Source organism: Lupinus angustifolius, chromosome LG08 (genome assembly GCF_001865875.1).
Source record: "Lupinus angustifolius cultivar Tanjil chromosome LG08, LupAngTanjil_v1.0, whole genome shotgun sequence".
NCBI lineage: Eukaryota > Viridiplantae > Streptophyta > Magnoliopsida > Fabales > Fabaceae > Lupinus > Lupinus angustifolius.
Window position 1 is genome coordinate 6,793,269 of NC_032016.1, and position 13,997 is coordinate 6,807,265.

General features: G+C 30.4%; 2 protein-coding genes across 3 annotated transcripts; one reads left to right on the top strand and one right to left on the bottom strand.

Annotated features, from left to right (window-relative positions):
• Positions 6,379 to 8,564, top strand: LOC109355015 (zinc finger protein CONSTANS-LIKE 16-like). Of its 2 annotated transcripts, XM_019597909.1 has the most exons (3): positions 6,379 to 7,000; positions 7,031 to 7,523; positions 8,183 to 8,564. In XM_019597909.1, exons 1-3 carry the CDS (start codon positions 6,528 to 6,530, stop codon positions 8,417 to 8,419), a joined length of 1,203 nt encoding a protein of 400 aa, XP_019453454.1. In that variant the 5' UTR covers positions 6,379 to 6,527; the 3' UTR covers positions 8,420 to 8,564. The 2 variants fall into 2 exon arrangements, with proteins under 2 accessions (XP_019453454.1, XP_019453453.1); XM_019597908.1 differs by having other exon boundaries at positions 6,379 to 7,523.
• On the bottom strand, positions 12,743 to 13,745 carry LOC109353859 (LOB domain-containing protein 40-like). The gene is made up of 2 exons (XM_019596220.1): positions 13,556 to 13,745; positions 12,743 to 13,164 (listed from the first exon to the last, which is right to left on the bottom strand). The coding sequence occupies exons 1-2, from the start codon at positions 13,743 to 13,745 to the stop codon at positions 12,743 to 12,745; spliced, it is 612 nt and encodes a 203-aa protein (XP_019451765.1).

The following is a 13,997-nucleotide window of genomic DNA, read 5'->3' on the forward strand; positions in this document are numbered from 1 at the left end:
TATATATATATATATATATATATATATATATATTTATTTATTTATATGAGAATGTATGTGTGTATAAATTATAATTCATGAATTAATTCATCAAGGTTAACCTAGGCAATGGTTAATAAATGTGCCATTTATCATATATATGAACTGCTGAGACACCAAGGCCATGAGGATGGTTAAAGCCAAGGTTTAGAGTGTTGCTTCATAACTAGCTATGCAATGAACCGGCCTAATATGTTACAGAGTTGTAGGGCTTGCTATATGCAGGATTAAAGAATTAAAGGAAACATAAAGGTAACTGATCAATGGTCATTCAGAAATGGCTGTTCACATCTTGAATGGAAAATAACATATCTCTCTCGCTCATGTGTTTTAAAAATACTATATGGGTCTAGCAGATCATTTGCTTTATGTTGATTTTCTGAGTGCATAGCCAGTTGGCTTTTCTTATGCATGCTAGATTTGGTTTTTGAAATTCAACTTCAATGCCCTTTATACTCTTTTTTTTGTTGTTGTTGGAATTCAATTTCAATGCCCTTTTTATTTAAATTGGGTTTTTTTTTAAAGTGCTTTAAGCCTTGTTTCGGAGATCTATTTTAGAGAGGAAGAGAAGGAAAGGGAGAAAAACAAAGTTAAATACATAATTATTCTTACTAATATTTTTTAAATTACATTTATGTTTGTTTCATATTATATAATAAATAACATACTATTGATTTTTTAAAGGACGATAAAATAATATTTTTATATTACATTAACCTTTCATTCATCTTCTATCTAAATTTTACACTTCCAAACAAGGGAGAGGTTTACTTGAATTTGATTTCTCTTCTCTTCCCTTCCTCCCCTCTTTACCCTCTCATCTCTCTCATTCTCTTTTCCTCTTAACTCCCAAACAAAACAAAGCCTTAGGTGAGGACTATAAAGCAATTGAAGGCATTGTCCGAGTCAACCATGACAACTTTTTCTCAGGCTTTGCTGTAACTACTTTTTAACTGTGCAGTTATTATGAAACTTGTCAGACCTTATCGTCATCATTCATTTTCAAAAGGAAAAATTCAAATACTTAATGCAATTTCAACTAAATTAGCCATATTACGTTTAGGGCAAAACGTTAAATTTAGATATTTTACTGATTTTAAAATACTACATTATTTATAGTTATATGAATATAAATTAACCAACTTTAAGAGCTTGGACCTATATTATGAATGTTATCAATTTGTGAACGAAGATGTGTTATTTTCAAATTCCAACACATCTCATTCCATTCGTATTCCAAGAAATTATCACTATACACCAACTATAACATACTCCGTAAATGATATAAACAACCATTCTTCAGTTGCAGATAAGTAAATTCATGCTCCTCTGCCCAGTAAGCATATATATATAGCAATAAAAAAACGCAACAAAAAAAGTAGTATAACGTTTGTGCTAAGCCCAACACCCATCCATGCATATCCATTGTTCATGCTATTTTTGAGTTGAAATCAACAACTTTGGGTTTGGACTGCATTAATCCCACAAAAAATATTGAAGCGTAAATTGATAGTTACTTCACCAAATCCCCTAATCTCTCTTTTTATTGGAGTTGCAACGATTATGTCACATGTTAACTTTTTCATAGAAGATGTTACATAATTACAACTCTACTTTTTCCTTTCCATATAACTTGGTAATCCATATAAGCTCCGACAATATATACTGCTTGAGATAATTCTAAGTAGGAGAATTGGCAATAAGGGTGGGGATATTTTAATGATGCTTCTATTAACGTCATGGCTGAAAATGGAAGTCCGGGAAATCATGGCTGAACTTCTTTTCATCATCCAACAAAACTTGCATTACATTATCAAATTTATGTAAGCATGAGTTGTGTTTATGTTCTCTATTATAATATACAAATCAGTCAAGTTGTGACCCATATAAGAAGAGAATCAAATCCAAAATTTAATTTGCATTAAATTTGTTAATATGATAAAAGTAACCTCATTTCTTTTAATATAGCCTCAATTAGTCCAATTTAACTTGTAAAAGGAAAAAAGTGAGAAAGAGGAGGGCAAATTGGCAAGAGGTAATGTCCTTATCAAGTCAAGGAATATGTGGATATATTTCCTGCTAAGGCCTTGACAAACCCTCTATATATCCAAGCCAAATTTTGCATATGGAGAGAAAGTTGGACTTTGGAGGCTTTGTAATATCCATTTGCTTATTGAATATTTTAACTACGGCCAAATTCTTATCAACTTATCGTCATTTCCACATCATTATATATCCATGTCCACTCATTTTTCAAATGACATTTTTTCTATCAGCAAAAATAATATTATTATAAATGAATCTGAGTTATAAAAAAATACAAAAAGAACAAACGTTAAGCAAAACAAATATAAGTAGATTGAAATCAAATCTATAAGACATTCGCATAGATTGATTATCCTATTAGAATAAGTAATAACCAAATTCTTATCAAGCAATCAAATCTATGTGACTTGTCAACTCCTATCTTCTTGACCCGAATTTCCTGGTTATCCAAAATGATTTTTCCTCTTCGGTCCCTTTCTTCCAAGATTACATCAAGAAGATCCACGTGGATAAAGAATGACTCATTGAGTGAAACACATTGTAAAACATGTGTTCTCCCAAAACCCTTATATCTAGATAATTTGAAAGCTTGAAGTAATTCTCATATCTCCACGCTGTAAGCATCTGTTGGTCCAAAATCTCTTGCAAAACCACCAAGCCACTCAAAACCTCGTAGGAGACCACCACAACATGCTAATCTAGCTTCTAATTTGGCACCACCAGCTGAATTAGTATGAATCCAATTTTGAGAGCGAGGAAGTAACTAATTAGTATGATGCTCATGACGACGAATAAATATACTAGGAGATTTTTCAATAAATACGTTACCAGAACATATAAAAATTTAGAAATGATGGGTCATAAAAAATATATATTAAAACAAGAAGAAGAATAGTTAGGATGATAAAGGAATACGGAGGCCACCACTACCTCTGGCTAGTGTGCAATAATATAATATATAAGACTTAAAATGCGAATAAAGCCCAAGTATTGTTGTACAGTTTTCCCCCTTGCGTGGAGCACTTGGAAGCAAGAGTACATGTGCTAGCTGCTACGTACGTGAGACTCAGTTAAGTTCTAAGATTTCAAGTATGACATTTCATAATTCATACGAGACTTCATCGAAAAAGATTATATAAAAAAGTTAAATTTAATAACCTGTGTATGGCTCGGGCAAAATAGTTTATACATTCTCTTTCGAATCCAAAAACAACATTTAAGCTATTCCCAAAAGTTGCTACATGCCTTAAAATTTGTATGAAACACTTCCTAGAGAATAGAGATAATAAGCGATCCATCTCATATGGTTGTTGTCCCGAAAGTTACTACATACCTTAAAATTTGTAAGAAACACTTCCTAGAGAAAAGAGATAATAAGCAATCATCTCATATGGCTGTGATGTAGAGAAAAAGAGGAAAGAAGTTGAGGGAAGAAAAGTTATAAACAAAATGAACATTTCCCTCTTTGGTTGAGAACCAAAAGAGTAGAGAAATAAAAATTAGATGAGACCCGCCAAAACTCTTTCTTTTCACATGGAAGGAGAAAGTGAGAAAGAAATTGAAATGACAAAAAAAAATTCGCCTCTTTTTATTACATGAATAATTTTGTCATTCAAAATTTTATATCACATTTTATCTTCTCTTTCTTTTCTCTTTCTCTCATATCAAACAATATAAAATTCTATTTTATTTTACTTTTTTTTTTCTCACCTCTCTCTCTCCCATGTTCTCTCTTAAATACACTTGTTTAGTTTTTATGATCAGAGGCCCTTTCTTATTTTTACATGTAAATTTTGTATGGGTTATATTTCCGTTTCAGTCTGACTAATCATTTTAGTTGAATAATTTATTGAAATTAAGAATGGAGTAATCTTTTATTTTATAATAAATGTCACTTCATATTGATATAAATTATTTATTGCGAGAATAATATTTATTGCAAGACAATAAATGTGCACCCAATTAACAAACTCACTCTTATTTTATAAAATTGTGAGTGACTTTGAGTTTGCACTGGATTAGGATAAACAGGAGCGCATGCCAAGTGAAAATTGAAAATTTCCTAATTTAGTCGGTTCCTTAGTTTATATATACACATTGTAATTTGGATCAGAAGTAGGATAATTTGAAGTACTAACCAAATAAAGTTAATCAGATCATATTTTGCGAAAAGTTGTTATTGTCTGGATCTGTTAAAGTTGATTATACTATATTAACTAGTGTCCAAAAATATTGTTAAGGAAGCAATCGTTAGTTTTCTTTGAAAATGATGTCATTAACTGATAGACTTTTAATAAAACATATTTTAATTGTATTCCTAGTTCAGTCATTTGGAAAAATTAATATAAGATTAATGTTATTTTAACAATCGTATGGTGATAATTTGAAATTGTTAATTTGGTGTTTATCTAAAAAAAACAATAGAGAAAGAAATAAAATAGTTTAATTTATTGTAAGAAATTGTTAAATTTGATATATTCAAATAGCACTAATGATAATACAATGAGTATAAGGAGTACTCAACTAAATTGACAGCATCTTGTATGAGGCGAAAACTTAAAATTCAATGTTTAAAAACATTTTTAATGGGAGATAGTAGAACTGAAGTATTGAGAAAGAAATGAAAGAGATTGAAGAGAAAGATAGATTTTTTTCTCTTTAATTTGCAAAGAGAGAAATGAATAAAAATTATCTGGACTTAGCATAAAATATTTCTCTTTTACTTTGGTGAAAAAAGGAAGAGTGAATGATGATTTTGCATAAATGACAAAAACGTCCTTCATTTTTATTTTTATTTTTCTATTTGTTAGTTTTTAAATATTAGTAATATAGATAAGACTATTTTGGATATAAAAAATTTAATTAAAAATTTAATTGAAATTATAATAAAATCTATAATTTAATCTTATAATCTTTGTTTTTAATTAATAATGAAATACCATTTTTTTTTGTTATATTCTCTTTATTTGAGAGATATTCTTATCATTTGAAGTATAAAATTGTCTTTATCTTATTAGTTTTTATCCAACCAAACAAAAAAATAAGAGAAAAAAATATATTTTTTTTCATTTTTTTTTCATTTTTCTCTTATATTAAACATTACAAAAATATATTTTATTCTCACATTTCTCTTTCTCCTCACTCTCTTACTGATCGTTCCCTTCTTATTTTCTTAAATCGTTAAAGTAATTCATTCATGATGAAATATTATGTCAAAATAAAAGTATGTATTTATTGTCCCACAATTTGTATTACTTCATTTAATATTTGTTTGATTAATTGTTGAAAATATATTTAAGTTAAAATTTAATTATTAAAAAATTTCTCACCTATTAACAAATTGAGTGACAAATTGTGAAAATTGGTTGGGCATGGGACTACTATTACAACAAGCTAAAAAATATAAGGTATTTCTCGCCGGTTAATGAATCAAATGTGTGTCATCTTTGTCGGGTTTCTCTCAAAATCAGGGACGAAATCTGTTCCTTCCATGGAAGTATGGGATAATATAGTACAATACCATGATAGCCTGATCTACTGCAGTCGCTTATGTTTGCTTTAAGATAATCGGAAAGGGATGTGACATACCCTCCGATCCAAATAACATGAGTTTTGTTATTTATGTTACATTTTATTTCCATTTACATATACTTATTCTAGTTTTATGTATGATATGTTATAATAATTAATTATCAGATATAGATATTTAGAGTGTAAAAAACATTTTCATACTGTGTAAGAAGGTGAGCCCAATTTTTTGATGGCAAGGTTGCACTGGTACATTGTCACGTGAAGTTGAAGAAGAAAAATTCGCTGAGAGAAAGAGGTATGGATCACGGGGACCGCAGAAGAAAAAGTCAGGGGATTCCAACCCAGGCGTAACGTTGAAACAAGACAAGCCAACAAAAGGGTCTCACTCAAAAATTTCTACAGCGATATTGAAAAGATGGGCACAAGATAAAGTTTCTCTCTGCGAGATCTGATAAAGATCGAAAGCCAAATAAAAATGCTAGTTTGATGGGACAATTTTCAGTTTATTGATTTATTTACTTTGTTATAAAAGTAATTGTGTAATTAAAACTTAGATCTAAAAGTGACGCGAAAATATCCATGCATATCCATAGGGCATGTGAGTCACCACCAAAAATCCATCTGATTTTAAATCCATCCAATCACAAGCCTTATAATTGGATCAACTTTACAAGCTCCACCAATCAAGAACCAGATAAGAGTAAAGGGCAAAATGCACAACCCAAACAATGTCTCGCTGTTAAATGCACTGCAAAAGTGACTTGGTGGGTCACATTAGTACATTACTCCCTCTTTCGTCTCCCCCAATTCTACACTAATATAGTTGTGTTCTCTTCCCCTTTTCGGGTCATGTGTTATTAACACAGCAAAATAAAGAAAACAATTAATCCCAACAATAGCTGAAAAATCTAATGAGTTCTACAAGTACTAAGAATGTGCCAAACCCGGTTAATGGGAAAACCGCACGAGCGTGTGATAACTGCATAACAAAGAGGGCACGTTGGTATTGTGCTGCTGATGATGCTTTTTTGTGTCAAGCTTGTGACTCTTCTGTTCACTCAGCTAATCCATTGGCTCGGAGACATGAAAGACTCCGTTTGAATACGGCGTCATTCAAATCCTCCAATGAACTCAATAACTATGCTCCTCCTTCTTGGCACCACAAGAAGGCTCGAACACCAAGACATGGGAATCAACACTCTAAGCACTCGAGTAAAAATATTAACAACTCATTCCATCTCGTTCCTGAAGTTGGATCTGATGAGGTGAATTACAATGATGAGAATGAGGAGCAGCTTCTTTTTAGGGTTCCTATATTTGAACCTTTATGCAGTACTCCTTCTTCTATCACTTCGCATGAAATTGTTGAAAAAAGCAAGGTTCCATGGGATTATAATGTTAATTACCATGAAGGGGTGGAAAGCTTGCATGGTGGTTTTGTTCCATCTGATATTGAACTCTATGATTTTGCTGCTGATGTTGAAAGCTTGTTAGGTCAGGGACTAGAAAATGAGTGCATAGGGATGGAAGAGTTGGGGCTGGTTGATATAAAAGAAGAGTCGTTGGAGTGTTCTGTGGGTAGTGGAGGAAAGAAGGTGATGTTTGACGAGGAAGCGAGTCATGAAATGGAAAATAAGATGATGATGATAGAGATGGAAAGAGAATCTTTTGAATTTAGCTATGATTATGGTTCTCATGAAAAGGTGAAGGAGAAACTAGATTTGGATGTGGTGAAAGATGTGGAGGATGGTGGAGAAGTGAAAGAAAATGATGAGGGAAAGAGGAAGAAGATATTATTGCAGCTAGATTATGAAGGAGTAATCAGTGCCTGGGATAGCCAAAAGTGTCCTTGGACTACTGGTGACAAGCCAAATTTGGATCCTGATGAGTGCTGGCCTCAATGCATGGTATTTTTACTTTCCCTTTTTTTTTACCATTTATACTTCAATTATGTGTCTATTTGTTGTATAAGTAAATTTAATCAAAATCACCTCAAATCCGCTAGATTCTTTATTAGCCATCTACTCATCTTAAAAGGTTGAATCATTTATTCATGTTCTTTAAATGCATAAGTTCATACTTAATGTATTTCTCTCTCAAATTTCATACTTAATGGGAGGAGAGAATGATATTTAAAAAAATTGTAATCCAAAAAGTAAAGAGGAAGGATTCATTTACTCTAAAAGTAAGTTTTTTAAACTTAGTGTTCATCCTAGCCATCAATTCATGGTTTAGATTTCCTCACTAATTCAAACAATTGGATTTTCCTCCCTATGATTGATGAGTAAATTTAAAAAACTTACTCTTAGAATAAGTGAATCTCTCCCAAAAAAATAAATATAGATCTAAACTATTAAAAAAATTAGTGTTACACATCAAGTAGATTAAATCATCATCGCCACTCTAAGGTTGAGATCCTCTCCGGTACTAAAAGGTAAGTATGGGATGGACTGTGGAACAATAAAACAAACAAAATTCAAGAGTGTTGTGTTAATTTGAACTTTGAATATATATTAAGGTGATTTTGTTTAATTTGACTAAGAAACAATTTGCTGATTTTGAACAGGGAACTTGTGGAAAGGAGCTTCATTATCCTCATGGTAGATTTGGGTGCAATCCAGTTGTGGCAGACGGTGGTAGAGAGGCAAGAGTATCAAGGTACAGAGAAAAGCGCCGAACAAGGTTGTTCTCGAAGAAAATAAGGTACGAGGTTAGGAAATTGAATGCAGAGAAAAGACCCAGAATGAAAGGTAGGTTTGTGAAGAGGGCCTCCTTTGTGGCACCGACATTTCCCCATTGCTGAATAAATAAGAGCTTGTATTCATTAATGCTCCACCCCTTTATGTTAGTTTTTAGCTATTTGTTAAGTGCTACCTTCTGCTATTTGATACGGTTTTCATTGTATATAACAATTTGCTAAATTAAATTAATGGTCAAACATTTCAATCGATCTAATGAATGAATCTTGCGATCTATTCTAGTTTTTTTTGGTTGGGGTATTTTACATAATTTTTTTCAAAAAGGAGTAACTAAGTTCATTGGGAATTTGACAGTGCTTAATCAATGCACTATTTTTCTCCTTTTGAGATAAAAGTGCTAATACAAACTTAAGGTGAAAGTAAAATGTTATAAAGAATGATCGTTGTGTAAAATTTTGCAAAAAGAAAACCAAGAAAACGGTGAGCCAAATGAGAGATATAACATATGATGTATTATATAATCTACAATTATCAAGAGATTGAAAAGAAGTATGTATATGTTTGCAAAAACAACTTTTTGAAAAAAATGTTTTTTTATAATATGATAAAATGTGAAATAAAAACAAATTAATATTTTTCCTTATACTACCAAATGTATCCTATCGCCCTAGGAACAAATCTTTTTTAAGTACGTGACTGTCCTAAACATATTTTGCTCGTAGGAATCAAACATTTGACCTTTTGAGAGAGGATATACCCTCATATTTTTCGCTCATATAAAAAAGATTTAAATAATTAAGTGACTAGATACAACATCAAAGTCAACATCCCTAGGAGCGACACTTTCTGTGAAGGACAGTCACACACCCTGAAAGAGATTAGTTGATTGCTTAAAAGGATGAGAGAATATCTTTAGTAGTATCCAAAAAAGTCAACCTCCCTACCAAATTTTGATTTTCTACACAAATAAAAATAATAATTAAAGATCACTTAATTAGATAAATAATGATGCGATAATATTTCAAAATAATTTTCCCACCAATTTCTATTTTATTTTAAAATAAAAAGTAAAAGTTAATTTTAAGTGAGTTAATGGTCACTTATTAGTATTTTAGGAAAAAATATCTTATATGCAACTCATAAAAATAAATCAACTATTTGACCTATGTGAGGAAATACTATAACTTTCCGACTTTTCAAAAATTTGTGCTCCCAACAAGTTTTTAGCAATTTTTATTTCTTAATAGCCAAAATAATTGTTTTTACACAAGTAGGGGTATTATTATAATTGTTTGCTTAAAAAATTATTAGGCTATTTTAGAGAAAAAATACATTTTCTAAGATGTCTTGAGAAAGAAAATATATCATATCTGGATTTTTAAATTTAGAGGGAAAGTGAAATTTGAATTGTTATAATGGGCAGCAATGAAACAAAAAATAAATTGATTTCATTTGGTAAGGGAAGATTCTTCCCTTGATAAAATTAAGTGAGAAATTTGATTTTAAAATAAAAACATGTGTCATTTGTTTATATATGGAATCAATCATACAAAAGAAACTAGAAAAAACACACGAGAAAAACATTGAAAAAAGAAAGAAGAAAAAATAGAAAATTTTATGATGTTTTTCTCCTAGTTTCTTATTAGAGGTGGCAAAACAGGTCGTTCAGGCAGTTTAGTCCACACCCGTAAATGCCTGCAAAAATTTAAGCGGGTGCGGGCATGCCCGCATTGGTTTAAAGGACCAAATTCGATACCCTGCCCGTTTTAATTAAAAAAATAAAAAATCATGTAAAAAATGGAATTAAATTAAACAAAGTAGTTGAAGGTAAAAAATTAACAAATTTTTTGATATTTTATATGAAGTTTAACAAATCACATTAGATTAGAATTTTTTAGGTATTAAAAATCACATTACATCATAACTTATTTAAAATTTTCTTACATTTTCGTTAAATTATGTTTATGGGCCACCCACATGCCCAACGGAAATGCCCACGAACTTGGCGGGCAAAACGGGCCGGACGAAATGAGCAAATGGACAAAATTTGTATCTCTGCCCGCAAAAATATGTGCTATGCTGGCGCTCTATGGACAATGCATGTTTTGTCTATTTCTGATGTAGGTATGCACATTTCTTTATTATCTCTTCTCTTTTTATTTTAATTTTTAATTTCAATTTAATAAGAACTTTTTGTTTATTTAAACATTGAATTTAATTTAATTTAATTTATTTATTTATTATATATCTCATTTAAAATAATCAAGATAAAAATTGCACTACTTATTTTTTAATATGTCTTTGGGATGAAATGTGATCCACAAATTAATTTATGTTGCTTCACTTTTTTAAAACAGATTAATTTTAATAATTTTTTTATTTATCAAAATGGCCTCTTTGGGTAGATAACTTTGAATATTTTTTAAATATCTTTTGAAATGAGTTATGGTGCTAACTTGGTATCTACTCATTCATCCTTCATGAAGTAGAAAAAAATTTAATTGAGCATTTGTACTTTTGAATCAAACAAATTAAATTAAACTTCTTTTAACTCAAAACTACGTAATATTTATTCCCTAGTGCTAGTAAGAATAAGTATGAACAAAATTAATTATTGTAACATACAAAATTAAAAAATAAATATTTGTTTCAAGAATTTAATTTTTAATAAAGTAAACGAATTGTATATTTAATTCATACAATTAGTTAAGTTATTGTTTTATAATGGACATATTAGGTGTTAATACATTCTCTGACTCATAATCGACTTTCATACTTAAAACTCTTATTGAAAATACTATTTTATCCTAACTTATTCATAAAAATGATTTTCTATGATTTAACTACAAAAAGCATAGCGATAGCTCTAAATAGTCATGTTGCCAAAAATTGGGACATGACATATATATACCCGGAGGCTTGGAAGGTTCGAGAAGAGAATGATATTAGCTAGCCACAAATGTTTAATGAGATTATCATGTCTTAGATGATATTAAATGAAAAGAGGAGAATAAATTTATTCATTTTTTTAAGAGCAAAACATATATTCAAAATTATGTAAACTATTGGCAAATTAAGCTAACGAGTATGTCATATTATGAAATCATCATGATTAATGATAATTGAACAGAGATCGAGATAATAAATATATTACTTGATATCAATTTTATTTTATGTGGGGAGGTCATCCATCAAAGCTATATATAATTGTTACTATAATTGATGGATATATTTACTGAAAGAATTAAATTGACTTATACATGATTTTTATTAACTCTGAAAAGACATGTTATAGTATGTCTAGAAAGGTATTATAGAAAGCTCTAGAAAAGATGAGTCAAGACTAATGTGAAAACAAAAGGTGAAGTTAAAGTCTCATAAGATATTTATCTTGGATAAGAAGCACCATATTTATAATATAATATTATTTTATTGTATGATGGGTGTATTCAACCATAGATAAAAATTGTTTTTGTAAGGTTTAAATAATATATTAATTTAAATTTAATATTCCTATGTTTAATGTGGAAAATATCCGAATAAAGTTATATACTAATAGGCACTTTACCAAAATAATACAACTAACAGGCTGATTGCACATAAAATCACAGTGGAGATAAATTTCAGAACATTAGTAAAGGCTACTCCTGCCTCCAAATTTTTTAGTGTTTTTAGTAAACGGAATTTATTTATATTTATCCATCTTTTAAGAAAATCCAGGGAATATAATGACTTTCTTTGCAATTCCATTCCAACCTGGTAAATAAAAGAGATAATAAGTAGGGGTTAGCTAACATAGAAACCTCATTTTTTTTAGAAAACCCCATGTAAAAAATGAATGATTGCCTATCAAAACAAAGTATAAATGAATGATTATAATTATTATTAAGAAATAAAAGATAAAATAAAATATTATATAAATTTAATTAATACAAATAAACCTAATAATACTTTTTTTCGTTATAACATTAAAAACAATTAAAAAACATATGTGTCATAGTAAAAGAGTTTTTTATATTATTCTTTCTGACACTCAAATTTAATAATTATTATATTTTATACATCTTTATATTGACACTAAGGAACATTACACTCATCAATTAAATAATAGAAAAAGATAATAATATCCTTTAGAAAAATAGTCAAGTACTAACATGGCACCATCTTATATAAAAAACCAGATTAAGACCAATGCTTTTGCACATTTAACTGCTATTGAATCATTATTATATTTATATACATAAACTTCATATCTTTTTAACTCCTTAATGAAAAGCATCTCTTCGAAATTTAGATTTGCTTATATGCCCAATGCTTTTTTTAATTATTTTAACAAAAGTTAAACATACATAGATGAATTATTAACAAAGAAAAAAGGACACAGCATGAGCCACAAACAACATTGTTTTTTTCATATTATTTTCTACCTAACCATGGAAGGTAAGAGTAAGCTCTAAGTTGAGCTCATTTTCAACAGCAAATTGGTTCAGCGGTTGTTCCACCGTTTCCATGCTTTCATTCTGAGGCGAATCCACCATATTCACTTGTGTTGTTGGATTATTCATAGTCCTCATGGCTCTATTGAACCGGGTTCTCTCTCCCATGTTCCTCACTCTAGGCACGTGTTGTATATCACCAGGCGCTATAACATTTTCAGCACCACCATAGTTTGTGATCCCTGTAGCAGGCCAATCAAAAGCTGTTACGCCATTGATCCATGATCCATTCAAGACAGCTTCAACGGCAGCTTCACATTGGTCCAAACTTCCGGTCCAGACCAAACCTATTAACCCATATGTTGGATTCAATAGTCTCCCACAAGCCTCACGCAACAATGATTTGAACACGTCTGAAACATATATGAAACAAGCACATACACAAAGTTAGATTGTTATAAGATTTTTAGATATAATTAGATTCTTATTCAATGAAGTCCTGGTGGTTTTAAATTACCATAATTCTGATAATATTATCACTCATGAAGTTTTAAAACATTAAATCTTACTTGATTTGCACCCAAAAAAACCCTTACCTGATTGATGACAAATGACTGACAAGGATTTATTGGGTGATAATTATATCGTTCGAGAAATGAATTAAGAGCTTACTTTTACAAAAAAAAGTTTATAATTTTAATGCAACTGATAGCTACTTCATGTAACTTGATTATTGATTATAGGTTTAGTACCCCTTGTACTCTCTTTATATTATACTTTGGCTGATAAAAAAATGATGATCACCTGGTCGGAGCGCTTCCGGAGCGGCGGATATGAGGTTGGTAAAGGCAGTGCGGCCGTAGAACTTGGCGAGGAACATGGTGGCATTAGCCTGAGACTCAGGTGAGTTGATCCACTCGAGGCAGGGCCTAAATACACAATCATCATTGCAAGCTTTGCGGAGAGTGCGGCACCCATTGCAACTCACCTTCATCTTGCACACACTTTTAATGAGGGGGTGCACTCCGCGTATTTATTATAGTTAAGAATATTTTGGTCCTAAGAAGATTATGGTGCTATCAAAGTATTCAACTTGTTATTATATTACATTCCCTATCAACTTATTTCTCCAAATGAATTTGGTGTTAGATTTGTCACTATGATATTCTCTCAAATATTAAATTTGCCATAACCTTTATCTTTCAATAAAATTTGTCACGAAGATAGTCTCTCACTTAATAGAGGG

Bases quoted from the DNA above. Each gene is read 5' to 3' on its own strand.
- LOC109355015 (XM_019597908.1), top strand. From the start codon at position 6,528: ATGAGTTCTACAAGTACTAAGAATGTGCCAAACCCGGTTAATGGGAAA. The intron at 7,524-8,182 runs GTATTTTTACTT...GATTTTGAACAG, and splicing joins AGTGCTGGCCTCAATGCATG to GGAACTTGTGGAAAGGAGCT.
- LOC109353859 (XM_019596220.1), bottom strand. From the start codon at position 13,745: ATGAAGGTGAGTTGCAATGGGTGCCGCACTCTCCGCAAAGCTTGCAAT. The intron at 13,165-13,555 runs GTGATCATCATT...TATATGTTTCAG, and splicing joins TCCGGAAGCGCTCCGACCAG to ACGTGTTCAAATCATTGTTG.